Here is a 26,590-nt window from a genome sequence, read left to right as displayed (position 1 = left end):
TGAATTTGAGGGAAAAACTGACAAAACTCAGCTTGAAAAAGAACCCACAGTGATTTCTCTACAAGGGTATTTTTTGAATTTGTGAATAATTTATTGGCAGCTTGCTTTGCAAAAAATACTCAAAACCCTATGGAAATAAAATTTTTTAAAAAAAGTCAGGAAAGACTGCAAAAACCATGACCTTGCACAAAGGCCATTGCAACCTTATACAAAAAAAAAAAAAGAACACTTCTGTTGAGGACATCTGCCCAGCCTTGGACTGGCATCACCCTTATTATTGATCCTTGAAGCCAAGGACAATGACCTAAAAACAATTATGTAATCCTCCTCATTTTTTCTTTGAAAACCTTTGTCTTCCTTTACTTCCCTGAATACACACATAGTTTACTGTGGCACACATATTTTCATTGCAATGCCCTATTCCCAAATAAATACCGTTTTCTGGTTTTTTTTTTAAAGAATATTTTGTGCTATTATGTGATTGATGTTGGTTAGTGCTATTAGTGAAGAAGTTGGTGCTTTAAAATTGAAGCACCAGAGTCTACTTATTTCACTTAAAACACGTGCTAGTTAATTTTTAAAACATATCTTCACACCTCATGAAAATAAGAGGCCTTGTGTCTAAAATGTATATTTTTTTGTGTCTTTCCCATTAAAAATTTAATTGTGGTAAAATTATATAACATAAAATTTGCCATTTTCACCATTTATAGGTGTACAATTTAGTGGCATTCATTACATTTACAATGTTGTGTAGCCATCACCACTATGTCTATACCTTTGTGCTATATTACCCTACGTAGATATTATGGGAAGAAGGAAAAATTCTTCCCATAATATCTACAATGGTATAGAATTGTTAAATCATTTCTTAAGATAGTTTTATTATTTTAGATCTGGATTAAGAAAATCCTTTGGTAAATGTTATAGTTGGATCTGATTGGCCAGAATTCAAACCAGCAAGTACCTTATTCAATAGCTGCTTTTGTAGGCACAGGTATTCCAGTACCACAGGGTAATGAGTATTTCAAACAAAAGAGGGTTAGAGATATGTCTAATGTTTATTGCCATACCCTCACCCTCTGGGCTTTGATCTTTCTGGTGGTCTTAAGTTACTACTATAGATTTCTTCCTTGCTCATAATACCTATTTGGCAATGGGACTGAAATCTGGTAACTTCTATTGGTAACAAACTGTTCCTCTCCATTGTGGAAATGGCTGTTGTCTCATAAGTATTCTCCCTCCTGCTCCCGATTGTTAATACTAAATCTTTAGCCAAGTTATTTAATTTCTCTGAAACTCGATTTCCTTATCTGTAAAATGGGGATAAATATGCTACCTTAGAGAGTTATGAGAATTAAGTGAGTTAATACCAGTACCTCTTAGAAAAATGACTGGCATATAGTAAGTACTCAATAGCTGTAATAATAATAATATACCAATACATACTAATACTAATAAAGTACCTGTTACTAATAATTTTATCATTGCTACTGTTGCTCTTGTTGGAAGATTATGGTAGAGGTGACATGTGAACAGGTAATCCTTTTATGCTTGTATGGTAAGTATAGGACTTTTTACCTGTGGATGCTTTTGACTACTTGGATTTAAATACAAATATTTTAATAATAATTAAACAACTATTAATGAAATTTTTTGTTAAGAAAATATTTCCCAGTCCAGATGGTTCCACTAAGCCAACTCCTTGATCAGTTTTCTGTACCATGCAGTTAAACTATTTTTTCCATTTTCATGTTTATGTTCCTGAAAGTATATTCATTGGGATTACTTTTTTCTGTTTAAATACTAAAACCAGGCTGGCTTTTTAAAGTATCAAATTGTATTAATCATGGTTTCCACTATTTTAAGTCTTCTTTTGTACTGGTATTGAAGTACATTATTTTTTTCTTTATCATTATACGCTAATGTACTAACCAATATAGCTTTTTTAAAGAAGCATTGTTACACTTCCCTGATTATGCTTCATTTAAAATGAATTTTTGTTTCCCCTACAGTCCTCTCCACCAATCCCCACCCCCAACCTTCATATTGTTCTTAACATCACTTTCTTCAATAACTCTGGAGTGAGGGAGCATAAACAGTAGGTTGTGGGTGAAAGTGAAATGGCCCCATAGTGCCATTTCTGATGACTAGAAGAGTAGCATGGCTGAGTCTTGGAGTACACCAGGATGTTCTGCATGAGAGGTTAAAGGTGGGAAAAGGAAGGAAGCTAAAATGATTTCACAAATGCTCTACAGCATCTGAGTTATGAAGAGAGGCATTTCAACAGGAAAAGGAGGCCACAATGTTTAGTTAAGTGGTAAAGAAGACTCACTGAAACTTAAGGAAAAACCAAAGAGTATTTCCATGGTTATTTTCAAATATTTGTTCTCTCATCAATTCTACTCTAGGCAAAGATATAATGCAGAATTTCACTTTTTAAAGAACACATTATTGAAACTATTCTGCTAAGCAATGACTTCTTGGTTTACGGTAGGACTCACCAAGATTTTAAATAAAGCAATAAAAACAGATTTGCTCTAATGGCTTTAGTGTTATACACTGTGGTTGATAGTGTAATGTTTTATTAAGATTGATAAACATTAAGCACTGTGTATTTGAATCAACCACTAATCCAAACCAGTAAGCATCTGTTACCGTTCGTGATTGTCTGTTATGTGAAAAGCAACATTGTTGCAGAGCTAAGAGTATCTTGAGCAGTAATTGAAATAGTAGCCTTTGCAAACTGGACTGATCACTACAACTGTCTTTATTTTCTGATCATTATAATGTATTCTATCTACTAGAGTTGAGGTTTTAGCTGAGTGATCACTTTCAAAAAGAATGATTAGTCTTGATCAATAGTGTATTACCTATCGATGAGACTTTTAGCATAATGCAATTTCCTTAGCTGGTGTTGAGATCCATTTCATCTGTTCAGGAAATGAAAGCAGGAGATATATAGTACTTTGGATTGTTTGTATTGCAGATTAGCTAAATATTTGTAGGAAATCAGAGGTCTAAAACATGCTTAAAATTCTAGTCTGATATCTGGAAAAACAAAATGCAGTACGTATACACCATGGAATACTATGCAGCCATAAAAAGGAACAAGATCATGTCATTTGCAGGGACATGGGTGGAAGCCATTATCCTCAGCAAACTAATACAGGAACAGAAGACCAAACACTGCATGTTCTTACATATAAGTGGGAGCTAAACAATGAGAACATATGGACATGAAGGGGAACAACACACACTGGGGCCTGTGGCGGGGGAGGGAGAGCATTAGGAAAAGTAGCTAATGCATGCTGGACTTAATACCTAGGTGATGGGTTGATAGGTGCAACAAACCACCATGGCACACGTTTACTTATGTAGCTAACCTGCACGTCCTACACATGTACCCCAGAACTTAAAATTAAAAAAAAAAATCTAGTCTGTTATATGGTAGTAACAGACTATTAGGTTGGTGCAAAAGCAATTGTGGTTTTTGCCATTAAAAGTAAAAGCAAAAACTGGCTGGGCATGGTGGCTCACGCCTGTAATCTCAGCAATTTTGGAGGCCAAGGTGGGCGGATTGCCTGAGCTCAGGAGTTCGAAACCAGCCTGGGCAACATGCTGAAACCCCGTCTCTACTAAAATACAAAAAATTAGCTGGGCGTGGTGGTGTGCGCCTATAGACCCAGCCACTCAGGAGGCTGAGGCAGGAGAATTGCTTGAACCCAGGAGGCGGAGGTTGCAGTGAGCCGAGATCGTGCCACTGCACTCCAGCCTCGGCGACAGAGCGAGACTCTGTCTCCAAAGAAAAAAAAAAAAAAAAAAGTAACAGCAAAAACTGCAATTACTTTTGCACTAACCTAATACAATCTCATTAAGCACAGTAACTCTGCATTGTGTATTGTAGAAGCACCAGAATTTTCTCACAAATGAAATGATAATGGCTTTTTTGATGTGTTCCCTAGAAAGAATTGTGGTCCATCATCTTTTCAGTAGATATACTTTTTGTTATTTAGTGCTTTAGGTGTTATTTGCTAATATTACAGCCAAAATAAAATAGGAATGTGCAGTGGAACTCATTTCTTCTCTGTTGTAGCTGGCTCTTTGAAAGTTGTTTGAGGAAATCTAATTGCCTACAGCCCTGCGATGAATTGCACAACAGATGTACTGTTTTAAAGTCTTGATTCTTAATGCATTTTTCACCTTTTACTTCAGTTTTAATATTTCGTTTGGAGCACTTAATGTTAAGCAGTATAAATGTGTCTTTCTAGGTGACATAATTGGATTCTCTCTCTCTCTTTTTTTTTGTGAGGAAGAAAGCAAGGTCAGCATTAGCTTTTCATTTTCTTCCCAGGTTGTTGTTCCTTGAATGGAGTCAGAGTTGGGTCAGGGTCAAAAATACTGACTACTACTGCTACTACTACTTCTTCTTCTTTAGCTAAGATATAGTAGTAGAATCTACATATTTTTGATAAAAACCCCTTCTGAAATTCTGCATTTTAGGTAATATTCAAATGACATCATTTCATTCCTTTTGTTTGTTATTAATTCTGACAAAGCACTTTTCTGTAAGCTTTTCATTTATTTTACTCTTCAGCCATGAAGTATTTGATTATATGAGGACACAGGAAGAAATAAGGAGTAGCCCATGGCCCCAGCTAATGTGTTAGACATCTTATACAGGATTAGTGCTAGATTAGTTCCATGAGGTGATTTGAACTGTCAAGGTCATCAAAAACAAGGTAAGTCTGAGAGAAACTGTCACAGCCAAGAGGAGCTGAAGGAGAATGATGACTAAATGTAATCTGGTATGCTGGATGGGATCCTGGAGCAGAAAAAGGGCATTTAGGTAAAAACTAAGGAAATCCAAATAAAGAATGGACTTGAGTTAATGCTGATGTATCAATATTGGTCCATTAATTATAACAAGTGTACCATTCTAATGGAAGATGTTAGTAATAGGGGAACTGGATTCAGGGTATATGGAAGTCTCTGTACTATCTTTGTAATTTTTTTGATAATCTAAAACTATTCTGAAAAATAAAGTTTATTCTTTTAAAAGAACAGCATCATAAGAGGTGATCTTTCTGTTTAGATGACCTCTTGGTAATAAGGTATAAGATAACTGTTTAACAAAAGCACAAGGAGCATAGGTAGGGGTATGCCATGAGATCTAGAATTTGATAATCCTGGTAGTGCAGTATCAATTCTTGGACAAGGGCAATTCTAAGTCAAATTGACATGCCGAATTCACTTGAAGCAGAATTGAAGAGGTAGGAAACATAGTCATTTAGCATAACCTGAAATCTTTACTCCAAATGCATTATGTAATTGAGATTAAAACTTGTTGGGAACATCTAAGTTGAGGGGTGGACAACCTTGTTTCTGTAAAGTGCCAGACAGTCAATATTTTAGTCTTTGCAGGCCATACCGTTTTTGTCACAACCACTCAACTCTGCTGTAGCAAAAAAGCAGTCATACACAACGCGAAAGTGAATGAGTGTGGCTCTACTCCAATAAAACTGTATTTACAGAAACAGGCGGCAGTCTGGATTTGTCCTGTGGTCTGTAGTTTGCTGACCCCTGATCTAAGTGATCATACTGCCCAGCTCCATTAGGTGTACTATAATATCTATTTCAAAAAGGAATGCAATCTGAGCAAGATAGAATAATGTTGCTTTCCCTCTGTTTTCAAGGAGAGTAGAAATGGCAGCAATGGAGGGACGGAAGTACATGGTTTACTTGTATATATGGTCATTGTGCCTCTGGAAACCCCAAGGTCTGTGTATCTGAACTCAGAGCAATTTATTAACCACACTCTTTTTAGATTTAGTCTGATTATGGTCTTTTTGTTTATTTGTTTATTCTTAACTGATTTTACTGACACAGTATTCAAAATCCTTTAGGGAAACCCTATACCACTTCTCTTTCCAACAAAATTTCTAACCAGGGCTTAAAGTAATATTTTCCCAAGTGCATGACAGGTATTGTGGTAGGCTGTGTTTTTAGGTGGTACCCTAATAAGTCATTAAATAAACAGCAATAAGCGGAATTATCTATAGTCTTCTTTCAGTCTTTCTTATTAATACATTTGAGAAAATTTAGTTTTAATATAGCATAAACAACCAACATAGCCTCTGTTTTTGGTTTTTGTTTAAGTGAGAATAGCCCTCAAGTTCACAGCATTTGGAAAGGAACAATACTTTCCTGGACTTTTGTAGTGCTATTGTTTTAGTTTGTTCTATTTCTTTTTAAGGTTACCTTCTGTTTATGGCAAGTGATACTGTTTTCTGTTAATGAAAGTGGTATAATAAAAAAAAATTACCTAAGTAAAGAGAGTCAACTTAAAGGAGATTTCCTGAAGAAAGAGATTCAAATTATGAGAAGAAATTGGTATGAGAGAGATTCTCCATTGCTGGCTTGAAGATGGAAAGGGTTGTGGCACAAACTGAGTGGCCCCTGGCTGATAGCCAACAAGGAAATGGACCTTCAGTCCTACAGCTACCAACAACTTGAATGAGCTTGGAAGTGGATTCTTCCCTACAACCTGTAGATAAGAGCCCAGCCCAAGTAACACCTTGATTTCAGCATTGTGAGACCCTACGCAAACAACCTAGCTGAGACACCTGGACTCCTGACCTACAGAAACTGTTAGATAATAAATGTGTTTTAAGCCGGTAAATTTGTAGTGATTCGTTGTGCAACAGTCAAAAACTAATACAGCCTATAGGCTTTGTTCTTACTGCTCTTCAAACAGAGACCATGCCCTCCTCCACCAACACCACCAGTTCCCCTAACACTGTGTGTCAGTTCTTTTAGTGGTTACCCTTAAAATAACAACATGTATTATATACTTACCAAGTATAATATTAGTCAGTCTCATTAGCCTTATCTCAGCCAATGCAAGGATCTTAGGACATTTTAGCTTTATTCCTTCTTGATTTACATGTTAATGTCTATCATAATTTTAATTCTTTCTGTATTTGAAAACTCAGCAAGACATTATTATTACTTACATAGTCAGTTTGCTTAGGTTTATTCACATACTTAGGTTTTATTTTACTCTTCATTCTTTGCTGTATCTTTGACTTTCTATCCGGGATAGTTTTCCTTCTGCCTGAAGTATCCTTTAGAAATTTGTGTAGTGTGGATCTGCTATGACAAACTCTTTGTTTGTGTTGTCTTAAGTTTACTTTCATCATTGAAGATTATTTTCTCTGGTTATAAAATTATTTGGATGGCACTTTATTTTAGCTCATCAAGTACATCATCATTCTGTTGTCTTCTGATTTCTATTGTCCACTGTCAAACTGTCACTTTTTTGGAGATACTCTGTCCTTTTATTACCTCTGGTTATTTTCAGGTTTTTTCTTTGTCTTTATTTTTCTGTGGTGTGTCTAGGTATAGATTTCTTTTTGTTTATCCTGCCATGATTCAATGGAATCTTGAATTTGTAGATAGACACATCTGATGAAAATTCTATAAAAAGATCCTATGAAAAATTCTCAGCCATTTCCTCATAGATTTTCTCTAACTCATTCTCTCTTTCCTCTCCTGCTGGGACCCCAGTTGACATACATTAAATCTTCTCATTATTTCATCTAAGTTTCTTACCCTAATTCTGTGTTTTTCACCTTTTTGTTTTTCTCCATGGTGTATTCTGGATCATTTACTTTGACCTGTATTTCTCTTCATTAATTTTATTCAACTTTCAGTTCCTCTGAAACCCATCCATTGAGTTTTACATTTTGGCTTTTTTTTTGAGACAGAGTCTTACTTCATCACTCAGGCTGGAATGCAGTGGTGTGATCTCATCTCACTGCAACCTCTGCCTCCCGGGTTCAAGCGATTCCTGTACCTCAGCCTCCTGAGTAACTGGGATTACAGGCGTGCGCCACTGCACCCAGCTAAGTTTTATATTTTCAGTAGAGGCATGGATTCACCATGTTGACCAGGCTGGTCTCGAACTCCTGACTTCAAGTGATCAACCTACCTTGGCCTCCCAGATCGCTGGGATTGCAGGCGTGAGCCACTGCTCCCAGCCTGTATTTTTTGTTTATTTGTTTCAATATCTCATGTCTTTTGTCTTTTATTTTTGCTCATTCTAAGATACGGTATCTTTTCTTGAGAGGATCTGCCTACCAGGTTTAGGGGATTGGGCAGCTCATGGCCAGGACTGCTTTAATCCAACTTTAAGATTTAAAATTCCGTGGACCACCAGATAAAAGAGAGCCAGGCTCCAAGTCCATGTGAGGCCAGGTTTGTTTTGGGTTCACCTCCACCCTAGGCATAGCCTTTCAGAAGAAACCAGAATAAGGTGGAGGTTGGTTTATCAAATGGACTGTAGGTCTTCACTCACTCATTCATTCCTGTGAAGCCCTATGAGTCCTATGGGGCAGTTGCTTCCCAGGAGTGGAGAATCACCCTCCAGGCAAAAGTAGTTTTATGTGATTGAACTCACTACTGTGAGTTCCCTTTTTCTCCTAGATCATCAACTGGCAAAATTTAAGTACCTTATAAGATATTTGATACTTTCAAAAAATGATGGAGTGAGGAAGGTTTTATTTGTTTTTCAGTAGGAAGGCTAGTCCAGGTTATCTATTTCATGATCATTGGAAGCAGAATTCTCTCTGGCTTCTTCCTTGATTCTTTGTTTTGGTAGTGAAAGAGTACCCTTTTAGTATGGCAGACATGATACTTTTTAGGGGAGAAGTAATGAAGAAGTACTTGTACAATAGCAGATCAGCCCCAGAAGTCTCCTGTTGTTCGTATGTGCCAGACACAACCCTTTATGCCTTGTTATTTCCTGTACTGCTGAGAACCCTCTAAAGTAGCTATTATCTCCATTTCACAATGTAAATAAAGTAGCCCCAGAGAGATTGAATAACTGGCCTCTCATTATAGTTAGTAATGAGTAATGGGCACATCCAGGATGCAGCCCCAGGTCTTTTGAGCTGTCAAGCCCTTGCTCTGTTTATGTTGTGGTGGCTTTGATTCAAAGAGGAAAAAGTTAAAGTCTATCAGGGGCTAAAGTGCATTCTCTCAAGGGGACTTTCCCATAATTATGGGGTGTTTGCAGCTGGAGTGTCTGTACTTCAGGTTGCCTGGGCTTGCCAAAAGGAAGTTGTAAGTTCATTGTAAAATATTAATGTGCAGGGATTCTTGGTTAATAGAATAAATTATTTTTTCTTTAAAAAGTTCAATGGTCTCTCAGTGGAGCTGCCTAAAAAAATCATGTTAAAACATCTTTTTCTTTTACATGATCTCAAGCCATCTGTTTGCATCTATGATAGATATTCTTCATGCTTCATTCCTTATTTTTTCCCTACTGGTTGATATAAAATAAAGGATTCCATTAAAGGACAGGGCATAGTAATTGCATATGTCTTGATTTTTAATGAATTGATAAACAGTCATTGGCCAAAATGTTTCTAATTTTATGATCCCATCCTGTGTCTATTTACTGGTTTAAATTTGTGCTCAAAATTGTCAGTCTTCAGTCCAGCATTAATTAGGAACCACGAAGTTTTCTTTGTCATCTGAGTCTTAATTGAGTTTATATACCTCTGACTTCACAAAAAAGTGATCATGTGGATAATATAAGTAGTTTATTTCCATTTAATGATATTTTCTGGTGGTAAGCTATTATAGTGATTGAGTGTCATATTTCATCTTGCCAGATCATACAAACTGAAATTTTTAAGCAAACTATTAAAACATCCAAACCAACAAAAAGCTTGAATTAATTCTGAGCTAATCATTGTCACAGCTGATTTTGTAAACCTTTAGGTTGGAAAGCTTTCTGAAGTTTAGGAGCTATGTTTGGTTCAGTTCTCTGCTATTGCAAAATACTATTTTGTAAAATGCCTCAAGTTTATAAGGCCTATTTTAAATCATTAAAGTATTTAAGAACAGATGTTATTACATGGTAAAAGTTAAAAAGTCTGCTTTTTGAGTCTTAGTTATGGTATCACTGGAAGGATTTTTAATTAGCAATCAATGTCTCTAGTAAAACAAAATTATTTTTGAAGATGTGTTTAAAAAATAGTCAACATGTTATATGATTTTACAGCTTTTGTTTACCTTTCAGTAATTGGCATTGACAAATTAACATTTTTATTTGTATTAGATAAGTGAAAATCTCCCCCAAGGTATCAGAGAGCTATAGCTTCAAATTAACTTAAATGTAACTATGCTAATGTAAGTGTCTGGAAGATGGCACCCATGTTTGTGCATCCTAAAGTGGATTTATCTATTTGTCCATCCAGTAGCATTTACTGGGTCTTCATTAGCACAGTATCAGGCACAGTTCCATATGTTAGAGACTCAGGATGGGTAAGAGAAAATTCCTGCCTTCAAAGAAGTAGTTTAGTCAACTGGTAGGTCCTTTATTAAGAGCTGACCTTCAGTTATGCATAACCGTGCTAGAATACTGTAACCCCTAACTTTCCTATTTGTGTAATATGGAAGGCCAAGTGATGAAATTGTTATTAAAAACACCAATTCCCAAACAGTGTGCCATGATTTTAATATGCTAAATAGACTGTGGCAATGTTAGATTTCCTTTTTGACTCAGGAAGACTGTGAGGGTGAGTGAGTGAGTGAGGATGTATATGTGTGTGCATGAGGAGACAACAGAACAGAACCCCTAGTCTAGTATGCTTTGGTTAGTTGGTATTCGTCAAACCCCAAAAGATTGAGAAACATCAGTTGTTTGAGACCCTAAAATTCTAAGGTAGAGTGAGGAATCATGGAAGACTACATCATGGACCTGATGAGTTTAATGCCTGCCATTTTTAACTGAGTATGTTGATCATAAAAGAACTGTAGCTTGTACTCTCATTTTAAATAGACTGGACTCCTTCTGTAATAGGGATTGTCAAACAACAACAACAAAAAGAATGGATTCCTAATGCTAGCCAGAAAAAAATAGGTTGAAAATGCACAGATTTCCGTTTCCAGAACAAAAAGGCATAGATTTACTTTTCACTGCCCCTTCCTTCCTCTATAAATATAACTAAATGTCCTGGAAATTATTCAACTGACAGCAATAAAGGGATTCTGAAAGTTGGGAAGAAAGCAGAGTAGCTAGGAACCTCAGGACTAGAAGTTTGAGGACAGTGAGTGCAAGTTCACTGGATTTTCTTTTAATCTCCCATTTTCTCCTAGACTGGGTGCTGGAGAGACCTACAACCCAGAATCACCAGTGGGCAAAGAAAACAGAACAAAAAGCCTGCTTTCTCTGGCCAAAAGACCAGGAAAGGGAAAGCTCAACAAAGACCTAAGTGGGAGTGCTCATCCCCACTGTTTCACAGTGGGTCCCGGTGGGTACACTGATCTGTCCCCATTATGGCCCCAGTTGCTGCAGGAGCAGCAAAGCCCCTGGCCCTCCCACCCACTGCTCTACAACTGGGGCCATGATGGGTGGTTTGTTCTGCCAACTACGGTGAAGACCAGGCCATTTCAGCCCCTGTGGTCTGCTCTGTAGACAGCAGTGGCAACAGCAAAGCCCAGGCTATACTGCCTCTGCTCCCAACTGGCCCCAGCAGGTGGTCTCTTCTGTAGGGAGCAGTAAGCAGCTGCAGCTGCAGCGAAGCCATGTGTCTTCCTGCCCTCCACCTCATGGCTTAAGGAGACCCAGGCCCCAGTAGGTGACCCCCTCCCCCCTCAAGGTTTCCCAGCAATAGCAAGTGGCCCCGGGAAATACCTTTTGTCCCTGCAGATGGCATCAGCAGGGATTGAGTGGGAGTCCCAACATCACCAGAAGAATGAAGCACATCAAAATAGCATTGTGAGGGCTCAGAAAACTAACTGTCATTGGAACTGAAGCCCGCAAAAGTAGTCTAGAACCTACACACTAAACCTAAGCAGGGTGACCACCCTGCTAAAATAGAAGATCCTGTCATCAAGTCTTCTAACAATAAGCAAAACATCCAGGATACAATTGAAAACCACTTGTCATAGCAAGCACCACAAAATATCTAGGATACAATATGAATGAAAAAGACATCAACTGATGCCAATACCCAGTTGAATCAGATATGGGAATTTGATGAGGTTTTTAATTCAGCTGTCATGCAATTTATCCAACAGTCAGTTGCAAATTTTCTTGAAACAAATGAAAAGATAGAAGATCTCAGGAAAGTAGAGCCAAGAGCATTTCCTAATGAACTGGAATGTCAGAGAAAAAAAAGGGTCAAGAATGGTGCCATAATTTTTGGCTAAGCTATCAGAAGGAAATACGGAGTTGCCTTCAACTGAGATAGCAAGAGGAGAGATTAGAAAGCTTAGTTCATTCAGATGTTTTGGGGGATCTGATTGCGCTTTCTCTTGTCTTCCATGCTCTCTTGTGTGCCTTATTGATTAGCAGGAGTCATTACAGAGACTGAGAGGTTGGTCCATCCATGGGAAACTGGTTAAAAGTGACCGTTACTAACTTGCATACTCACATGCAGGGAGTTTGGTTTCTTACCTAACTTGAAAAGTTCCCCAAGTGTTTAGATATTTGATTTTACTATGTTGCCTAAACAGTTACATCCACTATACTCTTATTTTCAAATTTTTTCCCCTAAAGCAATTATTTTCCAGATCATCTACTTTATGTCTTTAGACCTAGAAACTGATTACTACAGTTATGATTCAAAACCTATTTTCTGCTGCCCTGCACTGAGCTGAGTAATTGGGTGTAAATGGTTATTTCGTTTGCATGCTTTGCCTTTGTGTTAAGTGTTTTTTGGTTAAAAGACCAGAGGTTGCATTATTGCCTGCTGAATATGCTTATATTAACAATTGTAAAAAAGTAAATTACTTTTGGGAGTATTAATGAATAGGCATTTAAATTGCATAGTTAAATCTTTTCCATCCTTTACTAAGCAAACAATTGGATTACCCCCCATAAGAATTTAATTGACAATTTCCATGCCACATTTGGGTAGGGAATATTTCTTACAGAAAAAAGTTGTTTGAAATCAGAAGGTTCTTAGCCATTTCAATTTCGTAATTTATATTTGTGTTGTTATTATAAATACTAAAATTTAGATTATCATGTCCAAAGTCCACTGATAATAAATGCTACATGGGCAACGGGGTGGAGTGTGACAGAAGAGAGAGGTTTCTTAACCACAAGACTGGACTGCTAATGTGTAATATGAGTACGGGGGCAGGAGGTAGGTATTTTATATGGTGTTTCCCAAACTTACTTGAACGAGAAACTTTCATTCTTTAAGGACTCCACAAGATGCCAGTTTGGGAAACCCTTACTTAGAGTGTTAGGTAATTACATTTTTGTTTCTATTTTACAGTATAATTTTGTATAATCCTGATGCAACTGAAATGAATAGAGAGAGGCGTATTGGTGGCTTTGAGATATCTTTCAGTAGCTTATTTAGATAATTTAATTTTATTTAATTTAGAAGTAGGTTTACCTGGTTATGGAGATCTTTAAAACATGGTTTTAAATGAGAAGAGATTAACAGTATTCCACAGAAGTATCACTGAAATAAAAATCTGTTAAGGAGGATAACAACTTCAGAGTGCAGATATTAACCTCCGCCCCCTAGCTGCAGAGTTGTGATTAATGGCTTGCAACAATACTATTATAGGATAATGTAGCATTTGGAAAACAACGTATGTTAGTGGCATATTAACAGAACACATCCCTTAGAAATATGATTTACAATGCAATTTCAGACTTCCAGACTTCCATAATTATTAGTTTCCATTTACAAAGAGTGGATTATGCACAGAGAATTTGACAATTGTGATAATGCTAGGTACTAGTTAAAAGTAATTAGGTTTATGAACACTAGTAGAGAAGGAGGAGTGAAGAGGAGGAGAAAAAGGTCAATAGTGAATTTCAAAAAAGTTGTTTCTCTACTAAATATTTTCATTGGGCCAATTTCTGATGTATAGGCCCACATTTAGAAAATAACAAAATGTGAATGTATAGCTCTTAACATAAAAATGAAAGTTATGGTTTTCTTGCACCAGCCTTAAGAGGAGTGTTCCTGTTTAGGGCAGACCCTGCTAGGCCTTCCTGTTTGTTATTTCCACAAGATATTGTACCTTAAGAGCTTGCCTTTAGCACTTTTTCTTTTTCCTTTCTGGGCTTCTTACAGTCTTATGGGGATGTTTCCAGCAGTCCCTTGGGGAGGGGTTTGGGGATATATTCATGTTTTCTGGGGCTCTGTCTTCTGTATTCTGAAGTACTGTCATTAGCAGCAATGGCTTCAATTACCTTTCATTCACTCATGCTACCTAGGGAGTATAGAGGTTAAGAATTTAGATTTCAAAGTTCCATATGTTTAGGCTCCAGTCCTAGCTCTAACATCCACTAACTGTTTGACCACAGACAACCTCTTAGCCTCAGTTTCCTAATCTATAAAATGAGGCTGATATTATATTAGCTATGATGACAAATAAATTGTGATAAATAACGAGAATCTATGTAAACTTCTTAGCAGCATGCTTGCTGCTGACATGTTATATTATAAATGACAGTTGTTGATGTATTCATTATCATGACCCGTTCCTTGAACTTTATACTCCTATCTATATGCCCTCTATAAATCTCTGCCTGGATATTCCATGGAAACCAATATTTTCCAAACATAGCCATGTGCTTCGTTTCTTTCTCGCCTTCTATCAGTTCTTTCTCTTGTAATTCCTTTCTCATTTGGTGGTATCATTCACCCAGTAACTGTTGCCAGAAATTTGTAAGTTTTCTTACAACTCAACCTCAACCACCCTCTAGCTAATCATTCACTGTGTTATTTTGTGAATTTATTTTCTAAAGTATCTCTCTGTCGCCTTTACTTTATCACCTCTTGCTTGGGCTAATGCAATAACTTCCTGAGTGGCTCCCACCCACTCCACAACGTCTCTCACTCTCTGTCATAGTGATCTTTGGTCCCCTTTTCCTTTTCCAGCCACTTCTCACCCTCCAGTTTTTCATGCTAGCAGTACCAAATAGCTTGAAGTGCCCAGCACACACTTTTTTTTTTTTTTTCTGAGACAGAGCCTTGCTCTGTTGCCCAGGCTGGAGTGCAGTGGCATGATCTCTGCTCACTGCAACCTCCGCCTTCTGGGTTCAAGTGGTTCCCCTGCCTTAGCCTCCCAAGTAGCCGGGATTACAGGCATGCACCACCATGCCTGGCTAATTTTTGTATTTTTAGTAGAGACAGGGTTTCACCATGTTGGCCAGGCTGGTCTCAAACTCCTGGCCTCAAGTAATCTGCCTGCCTCGGCCTCTCAAAGTGCTGGAGTTACAGGCATGAGCCACTGCAGCCTGCCAGGGCCCAAAACACCGTGCCCTGTGTTTTGACTTGGCTGTAGGCCATTGCACAGGCTATTACTTACCTCTGGAATCCTCTCCTTTCCCTGCTTAGCCCAACAAACTCCTATTCATTGTTTCAAGCCCTCCAGGATGTCCGTGTGTCATAGAGGCCTTCTCTCAGTACCATGCTATCCACAGATTTTTAAAACTCATAGTGTTCTACTATTTCTATACTTTATAACTTTATACTAACATTATATATAATGTATATGTATACATACATTATATATAATATATACATTATATATGCATGTATAATGTATGTATACATATATAATGTATATATGTATGTGTATAATGTATATATACATATGTATACATACATTATATATACATATACATTATGTAATGTATATATACATATATAATGTATATATACATTATATGTAATGTATATATACATTATATATAATGTATATATACATAACATATAATGTATATATACTATATATTATACTATATATACTGTATATTATACTATATATTATATGTATATATTATATGTATATATAATATATACATTATATATACATATATACACATGTATATGTATATATATACATATATACATATATACATGTGTATATATACACACACACACATATGTCAACAGCAGCCTACTAGATTGGAAGTTCCCTGAGGACAAGAATTGCTTTATTAATCTTTTTCTTGTTTATTCTTTATATCTTTGTCTTATTTTCATTGGGGAAATGAGATAAATAAGATAAAATGTGCAAATGTCAATAGAATTTTTAAAATCTTAGTGCTTCAATATTTATTTTTGATTTAGCTAAGATTGCCTAAAGTGTGTAACCAAGTCAGAATTCTCACTTTTGTAATGTTTATCTTCATATGTTTTCTTGATTGTTTCTTTCCATGCATGTCTAATCTCCTTCTTCACATTTCTTATGTTACAAAAATCTTTTTTCTTCTCTATTAATAGTTCTTGATATATCCTCCATCAAGTATGAGCTAACAAAGACCTAGAATTGATGTCCCTCTACATTGGCTGTAACCCCAGCCCTTCTCACACATGCATGCACACACACACACACACACACACCAATCAAATTTTCCAGAACCTTTGCTTTGAGCAGAAATTGCCTTATATGACCGGCAGTCCTCTCATAAAAGTAGTAAATGATGAGTGTATTATAGGTAGACTCAGACCAGAAGATGGTGTGCTACATGAACTCTAAAGTGAAGTCTACTAAACTTCACTGAAGTATCAAGGTGTGACAGAGGTACTAATTATGTCAATATAAGTACTGAGTTAGTAAATGCTAGTCTTAACTCTGAATTGTTCAGCTTTGACAGGTGAGCTAGATTTGTTCCATTAGCTTATTGGAGATTCATTGCTAGCTGTTTCAAATAAACCTCCCCCTTCTATTTTCAAGGAATGATCTGAATCATACTCCTTTGTCAAGTCTTTAATTGTTAACATTTAGGCAACAGTTCCTGAGACTTTTATTTTAATAATTTTCCACTTCGTGTGTGTTTTTTGCAGTAGCAATGAGTAGGAAAACTTTTTTTTTCTTTGGTTTAATCACTGTACCTAAAGCAACTCAGCTTGGTGAATGTATGTAAGCATATGTGTTGGAGCTGGGGATGGGTACCAGAAGTGTTAAAAAGTGTCAGGACAGCATCTCTGTTCCCTTACCGCTATCACATTGATTACCACAATAATCATTGTCACAGCTGATTTTGTAAACCTTTAGGTTGAAAAGCTTTCACAAAGCTATCACAAAGCACAGGAAGACAAGGAAAGGATTTATTGATGAAATTATATGCATAAGCTCTTCTTTAGTGGCAATGACTACACTAAATAGTGTTGAAATAAGAGGGAACAGACCATCGTTATCTTTAATCGGTATAGTTTTTATATAAATTTATATATGTCTATAATTTTCAAGATTTTATTCTTACTGCTAATGTTGTCATTTATAGTTATTTTATTTTAGCTTTGTTTCCTTTTTGCCTACCCACCATCTATGTACCTCAATTCTTAACGTCAGAACTGTATAAAAAGTCGTAGGAAGATACAGATTTAGAAAATGGGTAGAGAAATATCTAGAAGCACCATGATTTCTCAAAATTTTATGTACTTACGTAAAATTGTGTTACTTAATAAATGTATCAATGGCTTATTCATTTCTAGTTTGTCATTTTTCTTATATCATTCACCAAATATTTTTTGAGGGCCTAATGTGTACTGGGTACTCATTAAGTTTATATTTTAATATGAATACAGACACATAAATAACATTACATATTATAAGTATATATGAAATAATATAAATATATGTATGTGTGTATATATGTGAATACACACAGTTTATTCTCAGTATTCATGGTAGTTGTGTTCTATAAAGTTACCATGAACGCTGAATGAACCAATACTGAACCATTGCTCCTAGGGGAAATACACGGTTGGGTTCCTTCAAACCTCTGGTCACAACATTTTCACCAACCGATCAATACATAACCTTGTTTTATGTGTGCTTCTGTTTAAAGATACTGCATGTAATATATACTGTTGATTCATTAACATTGAACTCACAGCCAACGTTGTTATAACTCATGCCTGAAGGAAGCTTCTCTAACTCATGTATTTTCCCCATAAGGCGCATCACAGCCTTCTTGTGCTTAGGAACACTAGACAGTCCCTTCAGCACTATGCTTGGTGACCATATTAAACAGCAAAATCACCAAGAAAAAGCACAAAATGCAAAAAATGCTCTAAATAGGCTTTGAAAAGATGACTTGTTGATGGCATGAGAGCTGAAACAAGAAAGCAGAGCATCATCTTGTTTGCCCTCAGCTGGCATCATGCACATTGGGTGACTCAAATTTTTCACCATTACATGCGTGCCTGTAAACGACTGAAAGTGCCATGACTATTGATTTGGGGGTTATAAGTGAATTTTACCAAGTAGGTGAATTTACAGACATGCACTCTGCAATGTAATGAGGATCAGCTGTATATCAACTTTGTGTGTGTGTGTGTTGTGTGTATATGTGTGTAAAAATTTGTTCTTGGCCTTCACTTTCCCCATCTTTGTCTTTTCTTTTTTAAATCATTCACGGTTTTCCTACGTATCTTGTGATACATTGCACAATTCATTATAAATGTAATGGGGCTTCTAGGCCTGTTGTTATGGACAGAAATTTCATTGCGTTTATTAAAGGTTTCCTGAGACATGATGTGCTTTTGTTTATAGACCTCTCATAGGGTGAAAATTTAACATGTAACTCCAAAGTTTACATGTAGCAACTCGAAGTATTATTTTAAATTTATTACAATTAGTTATAAAATGACAACTGACAATTCATATTGACTTTATTATGTTTGAGATGCAGTGTTTTTTTGAAGTGCCTTCAAAAGCCCTTTGTGCTCCTCCCCAATCACAACCCCCTCCCCCTCAAACCACTATACTGCCTTTTATATTAATCTTTTTAAATTCTCTTTATAGCTTTACCCCCTATATTTGTAGCTCTAAGGAGTATATTGTTTAATCTTTTAGAACTGAGTAGCAAACACAAACTTAGCTGGGTAAAGAAAGGACAATATTACTACTATTGTATGAAGACTTAGGAGAAGAGAAGCTGAACAAGGTCTTGTTCATAGTCTCGCTTCAGATGTTCTGAGAGTGGTTAGGAGCCCATTCTGGGAAGTCGGTTGGCAAGGTCATGCACAAATAAATCCCAAGACAAGGGGCTCTTCACAGGCAGGACATTTCCGCTGTAGTGCAGGATAGGGGGAGGTACTGAGCACCCAGCAGGAATGTGGTGGGGGGCACTGGCTGCCCTGCATTTCCTGCTCTTCAACTCCCTGATGCCTGCCTCCCATTCTCAGGAATAGGTCAAAGCAGGCACTGCTGTAGGGTGAAATTAGAGTCCTCTGCTAGTCTAGGCAGCAGAGAAGGACAGAAATCTCCTCAGCCAATTGTCAGGAAAAGAAAAACGAAAGAATCTGGATCCAGCTCACCTACCTATTCTGTTTTCAGGTTAAAAAGGTGGCCCGTGGCAGTGGGAAACTGATGGCTCTCAGTCTGGACTGGTTGTCCTCTGTGCCTGAGGCACAGCTGTCAGCCCGAGATTTCCCTTCCTTGCATTCCTGGGGATTCCCTTCATCTCTCTTCTGTGTTGGATCTCCTATTTGCTGTCTCCAGGCATGCTTTTTATTGGTCTATTCTTGTTTTAGCAAACACATCCTACAATAATTTCTTCAGAAAGTATGCATGGCAAGTAATTTATTGAGCTTTTTTGTGTCTGAAAATGTCCTTATGGTTATTGATGGTCTGGCTGGATGTTGAATTCAAGATTAGAAATCGTTTTCCTTCATGATTATGATGGTGTTGCTCTATTGTCTTCTAGCATTGGCATTGAGAGATCCAAAGGTATTCTGGGTGAATTGTGTCATCCTTCCTCGCTGCACATCTTTACCCCCACTTCTGGAAACCTGACAACCTCCTTGTCCACAGTGATTTTAAATTTTACAGCAGTGTGTGTATGGACATGGGTCATTTATTTTGCTGAGTACTTGGTGGGTCCTTTTAATTTGAGCTCTTTATGATTTAAATTCTGGGAAGTTTTCTTGGATTATTCCTTTAATTTCTTCCCCTTCATTTTCTTTGTTATTTATGCTCTGCTTTTCCCAAGTTTATCGGCCAATGCTTCTATTGATAAATTCCTCTGTGTGTTTTTCAAGGGCTCTTTTGTTTTCTGAAAGTTCTGGTTTTTGTTTCACAATTGTGATATCTTTCTGAGGATATTAATGGTAATTTGAAGTCTTATTGTGTAGTGTGTTTCCTCTAAGTTGCTCTTTTTGTTTGTTTTTGGTTCTATCTTCCAAATTAGAAACTCTTCAGATGTCTTAGGAGCCTTGGTTGTTGTATACTTATGATTAGGAATAGAGCAATGAATCTCAACTGGGGGCAGTTTGAACCTTCCACACCCCAGGAGGATATTTGGCAATATCTGGAGGCCTTTTTGGTGGTTAAAGCTGGAGGGGGTACTATGCTACTAGTATCTAGTAAGTAGAGGCTAGGGATGTTGCTGAGCATCCTACAATGCATAGGACATCCCTGGGCAACAAATTATCTAGCTCAAAATGTTAATAGTGCTGATATTGGAAACCCTATAATAGAGGGCCTCAAAGCTGATTAAGAGAGCTCCGAAGGTGCCGGTGGAACGTGTTGACTTTGGATTTTGCTGGAGGATGATCTAGTTGAGTAGTTTGGAGAACCTCTTCATTATCTTTAGGTCTTTTCTTCTGAGCTAGTCAGATATTCAATAGAAAAGTCTTTCATCTTCTGCCTTAAGGGTAAAGGTCTGGCTTCCAATATTCCCCCTGTTAGTCAAAAAGGGACGCGGGCTGTCTGCGTTCAGTGTATATGTGACCACATAATACCCTTGCTTTTCATATAATACCCACTTCCTCAACAGCCTTGTGTTTCCAGTTGTGAGACCCTATAGTTTGTTTGTTTTTGTTTTTGTTTTTGTTTTTTTGAGACGGAGTCTTGTTCTGTCACCCAGGCTGGAGTGCAGTGGTGCGATCTTGGCTCACTGCAAGTTCCGCCTCCCGGGTTCACACCATTCTCCTGCCTCAGCCTCCTGAGTAGCTGGGACTACAGGCACCCACCACCACGCCCGGCTACTTTTTTTCTGAGACCGTATGTTTTATTTACTCTTTCCAGAGAATTAACCTGTTGGGATGAGGGAGCAGCAGTTATCCATGGTATGGAGTACAGGAGACCACCTAGGGCTCTAACTGCTTCTCTAACACATTTCATTCAAACCTTGTTATTTTAACTCTACCCTCTCTTCACTTCCAGTTCCAGGGTTATCTGGAACCCATTCGTGAGTTTCTTGAGGATTCTACAGTATAGATGGGTTTGGTTCTGAACTTTCTTTATTTTCTCTTTGCAGTTCAGCTTTTCCAGGTCTGCTAAGTCAATTACCACTCTCCCATCTGCTTTCTTGGATTCCAAATTTAATTATTACTATTATCTCCTCTCTTGTACTCCCAATCCTTTTTAAAAACCCCTTTGGTATCATTGTAGTGGAGTTTGGATAGGGAAATAAATTAGATACATTGTGCTCAATCTATCCCATGATTCTGGAAACCAACATACTATATTCTAGCATAATTTCATTTAATTCTAGTCTTATTTTGGTATATTTACCTTTGTTATCAGAATTATTTTCTAGACTTAGGTTTTCTTCACATAAATGAAAACTAGAGGATATTATTCTGTGTCTGCATAGGGACATAGTTGAATTCTTTTCAAAACCTTAGGGGATATTATAGTGATATTCACTTCTAACATATTCTGGTTTAATTTACCTTTTTGCTTAAAAACATAGGCTACTGTAAGCAGCCATCTGCCTCAAGTAGAACCTTGTGTTACCATCCCAATCAGTATTCAGAATTTGTAAAGAGTTGAATAAAGAATATATATTTCATTAAATCTGAAATGCTGTCAATTATCTAATTCCATTTTTAATACGGTCATAATTAGTGGAAATATGAGAAAGATAGTTGTTTATGATGATGGCTTATAACTATCTCTACCAGTATTTTCCCCCACATAAATGTTCAAGAATTGACTGTACCTTAGATTTAAAATTTTAAGGGTGATTTCAAACATCAATAAAGGGTACAGGCCAGACTGAAACCTATACCTCCTGAATTTTTGCTGTTCCCTAAACTGTCATCCAAGCATAAGTGTAATATAGTAGGTGTGTTACACTACTTTATCACTCCTCCCTTTTTAAGATGGGAAACCAAGCCAAATTTTAAATTTTTTATCAGTTTCTGCTGAGTTTCCAGTTAATGGGTTAAGTCGCAAAAACCTCAAAACATATTTTAGTATCTTTTTAGGGTGTTAAATTTGGTTTACCATTGTTAACCCCCTGGATGTCATTGACGGACAGACCCTTAAAATGCTTTACTTGTAACCTGTCTTCAGGTCTTCAGTAGTTCATAGATATAATTATTTTCTTTGCCTCATACTATAAAATTAAAGAATTGGAGATTTGATTTGATTTTTATTCACAGATTTTTAAAAGTTTGTGTTTTGTTGTCTAAGTATTCTCTTTTCTCCCTAGCTCCATTAATTTTATTGTTACTAAAAGAAAAGGGGGGAGAAGATATGCTTTCTTCCTCACCTTTGTTCAAGCAGGAAAAAGTAAAGAATTGACTCGATTGACCATGAACAATCAACCCCACATACAGGTCTTGGGAAGTTTCCAAAAAGATATAGTGAATTGAAGCAGACTACACAAATGTATCATAAATAGAGTCCCAAGGGTTTATGTGTGGACAAAAACCAATTACATGAAGCATTTCCTGAAATTGCTTGCTATTGTCAGGGTAAGTAATCACAAGTAAGACATCCAGGTTGAGAATGAAAACGTTTGTCCCTCACTTTGTAATACTGTCTTCTCACAGAGGAAAATCTTTGAACAGTTTTGAGGGATTATCAAAAGGATCCTCTTTCTGTAGAGTTCTGAAAGATACATTATTACCATTTCTTTTCCTCCCAGGTTAGCTTTTTTAGGTTACTTGAAAAGAGAGATTTGAAGCTGTGGTATAGTTGATGTCCTCATGATATCATCTTGGATAAATGTTTAAGTCTAAGATTAAATTTAGTAGTTCGTACTGTAGCTGAAAGAAGAAAAACTTCAAGGCCAGCAGTATCACAAGTGTAGTACTGTAAATGAAGAACTTTTCTCTATCTGCTAATTGAGCACATGCATCTAGGTGTACTGTTTGTACCTGTAATAAGCGAATGAAGGTGGTTTTTTTCTTTGTTTGCCTTCTCCTCAGGAGGGGAAAAATACACGCATGTATACATGTACACATGTATTTAATGACCACCATATTAACCTTCAAATAAACCAATCACATTGCTATTGCATTCTGTATTTTATAGTCAATTTAAACACACACAAATCTGTATTTGGATTATCTTAATTGAGTTCAGATGTTTCTTTTATAACTGTTAACCACAAGGAACCGTGTGTGTGTGTGTGTGTGTGTGTGTGTGCGCGCGCGCGCACGCATATTCCCTGGACCAGGGTATGGGCGTCTTTAAATCATCTCAGCTGATTCAACTGTGAGGTCTGGGTCAGCAAATAGCTAGACCAGTGGCTGTGCTCGTAGAAATTACTTCCTTTCCTCTGGTAATTTCAAACAATTCTAATTTGAAGTTTGAGGAAAATTAAGGATTTCTCTGTGATTTCAGGTGAAACTGGAGAGGTGGTTGGAGACCAAACCATGCAGGCCTTTCTCTTTGTAAAGTGTTTGTTCAAGTCTTTTGCCCAGATTTTATTGGAGTGTGTTTTTTTTCTTATTGTATTTACAAGTTACTCATATATTTTGGTTCTTGACTTGGACTGTGTATTGCAAATACTTTCTCTCTCTGGTGTTTTAAACAGGGATATCATATCAGATTTTCATTTTTTAAATATCATTACAAGAATGAATGGGAGAAACAAGTTTTTCAATAGTTCTAGTAGAAGATGGTAGGATGTGGGACATGGAGAGAAGAGGACAGGTTCAAGAGATATTTGAGATAAACTCAGTAGGATTTGTTAGTGATGATTAGGTAAACGGTGGGTAAGATGAGAGGGAAGTGTCAAGAATGGCTTCAGTTTCTGGTTCATAAGAATACCACCATTACTATGGACTTCACTTATTTTGTTTAAGATGTTGATAATCTATATAGAATTGTACAGTCATTATTTGCCTTGAGCATAAGACTACTATTTAGAATTTTTAAAAAAATTACTGCAAAGTGCAAATTTATTGGTCATTTTTATGGTTTTAGTAATCTTTTTAAATTATTACCTCATGAATTATAGAAAAATATGTTGGAAGTTATATTAAATTTTATTTCGAAAACTGTGTTCAATTTGAAGTCTAAAGTAGAATGGCTTTGTAGTTACATAATATGGCTATGGTAGATAATGAAACAGTAAGACATTAATGGGAAATAGGAACTTAAGAAAATCAATGAATTAAAACTGACTTTTTGTTTTATAGGGGTCCCTTCAGTGTTGTACGACGATGTATCAACAGAGAAACTGGGCAACAATTTGCTGTAAAAATTGTTGATGTAGCCAAGTTCACATCAAGTCCAGGGTTAAGTACAGAAGGTAAGAGATGGATTTCAAGTAAGTTATTTGATGTCTGGCTTTATTCCATCTCCAAAATCCATTTACCAACCTAACCTTCATCTGGGGGTGGGGAAGCAGAGGGTATGATGTAGAGGGAAGTGGGTGGAGACAGTTTAAACTCTATTCTAGTTTGTCAGAATTCTAGGACATAGTATTTGAAAGACAAGGTAATTTACAGAGTTATAAAATCATCTAGGATTTCTATGGGCCTATGTTTTTTGACTAGGAAGAAAGCAAAAATCTGGACATATATTTTTTAGGGTCTAATTTTGAATTATATTGTGTGGGTCATGGGATGGGAAAGGAAGGAGGTGAAATAATGGCAAGGATGATAATTGAAGATTCAGAAGAAACTTAGTTACCTCAGAATGCATCACTTACTACCTTTAGGATTATGATTTAGTGGAATCAAAAGATTCATATCTCACATTTGGCTTAAGTCATATATGAGATATGTGTAAAAATTTGAAAGGTCACTACTGTTAGGACTTTCAGGACTTAAAATTTTGTTTCAATACATTATTATGGATAACCATATTTATATGTATATTTATAAACAATACGTAAACATTTTAAAGTTTTATTTTGTTTGTTTTTTAAGCCATAGTTTCATGTAACTATGACGTACATGCTCATACTTCAGATGGCACAACTGATCATGATACTAACTTTTCTAATTAGCCCATTACTAACTTTTCACTTTTCCACAGTTCAGTAAAAAATGAATCCTTCTTTAGTCCTTCCCTTTTTCATCCCAAGAGCAATACAGTTGATAATTTAGATTGGAAAATCTAGGGCAGTGTAGCCTATTTATATTTTATCCAGTTATTTTACTTTGGGAAGTAGAAGCCCACATATTGTGAGCTTCAAGTTTATCTGTTCCTGGAGATCTTTTTTTCTTTTAAATACTTTTGTGACCCTTTGAATTATTATTATTCATATAATGATTATGGAAGATTCTTAGAAGTTGCTACTCACAAAGAATAACTAACTGATTTGTTTTTAGTGCTTTAATATTTAAAATATTATGGTAAGATTTAGAGATTTTGTATTTTATGGTTTTATACTCTGGAATTGGCTATTATTGCTTTTGAATATAAATTATTTTATAAATCTAGCAACATTTAAAATTGACTTTTAAGTAGGGTTTAGAACAAAATTATATTTCCTTACACTTTTAACTGCCTTTAAGCTTAATATTCTATATTTGATTTTTCTCTACCTCTGTTGTCTGACCAAATACTGAGGTAATTTTGTATAAACCTAATTCATTAAACATATGTTCTGATCCTGTTTATAAACTTAGTAAGACTCCAATTTTAAATCACAAGTCTAAGTCAGTTACTCAGTTACTGATATTAAATTGGAATAATATAAGCCAAATTCTCTTAAGCATTGTTATAAATAATTAAAATAAATATTAATAGCTTCTTTTTCAGCCCAAAATTATCAATACCAGAGTTTTGACTTACCTCATTGTTGTACCAAATTCTAAATCTCTCCAGGCTAAAGACATTCTTTCAGGAAACAATTACTTACCTTCTCGTTGGCTGAGGTTGTTTATTGACAGATTTCTTCAGCCAGATCTCTTGAGCTACAGACTCAGAATGCCAAGCTGAACCTGTCTCTTGTCACTTGGCCAGGGAGTCAAATTCCAAATTTACAAAAGGAGAGAGGACTTAGTATATAGTTCATATACCTGGTATTAAGTCCTGTCTTCATTTAATTTAATATATGGGAGTCTGTTGCTGAAGTTATAGCTCACTCCTTCATTACTTTGCCATTGCTTTGGCTATATAGATGTCTTCAAGTCCTATTCTGAAGACAAAGCCACCCATTCTATTGATCCCTCATACTCTTAAGCCTCCTTGAACTTAATAGAATCCTGTACTCTTTTCATATCCTTCCTATATGGTAGGACCACAGCATATAGATATTAAATGACATCCAGTTGGATTTGGGATATTACTCATGACTTTATCTGATTTTGGTCAGAGTTCAGTGGTATTCAAGTGAAAATATGCAATTGGCCCTTTATGTTTATGGCACCAGAATTAAGTTTTTCCATCT

General features: G+C 36.4%; 1 protein-coding gene across 11 annotated transcripts in view; it reads left to right on the top strand.

Moving 5' to 3' along the window:
* Window positions 1-26,590, top strand: part of CASK (calcium/calmodulin dependent serine protein kinase) — a 400,245-nt gene that overhangs the window by 44,503 nt on the left and 329,152 nt on the right. For 6 of the 11 annotated variants that reach the window (XM_009234749.4, XM_054544490.2, XM_054544486.2 and 3 more), the window contains exon 2: window positions 24,387-24,499. In XM_009234749.4, the coding sequence (XP_009233024.2) occupies window positions 24,387-24,499 (113 nt within the window). Of the gene's footprint in view, window positions 1-24,386; window positions 24,518-26,590 lie in introns of all 11 variants that reach the window. The other 5 variants (XM_063721174.1, XM_024240507.3, XM_054544488.2 and 2 more) reach the window with 1 other exon arrangement.

Source organism: Pongo abelii, chromosome X (assembly GCF_028885655.2).
Source record: "Pongo abelii isolate AG06213 chromosome X, NHGRI_mPonAbe1-v2.0_pri, whole genome shotgun sequence".
Taxonomy (NCBI): Eukaryota; Metazoa; Chordata; class Mammalia; order Primates; family Hominidae; genus Pongo; species Pongo abelii.
The sequence above is the reverse complement of the archived record's forward strand: the minus strand, read 5'-3'. Positions and strand labels throughout refer to the sequence as shown.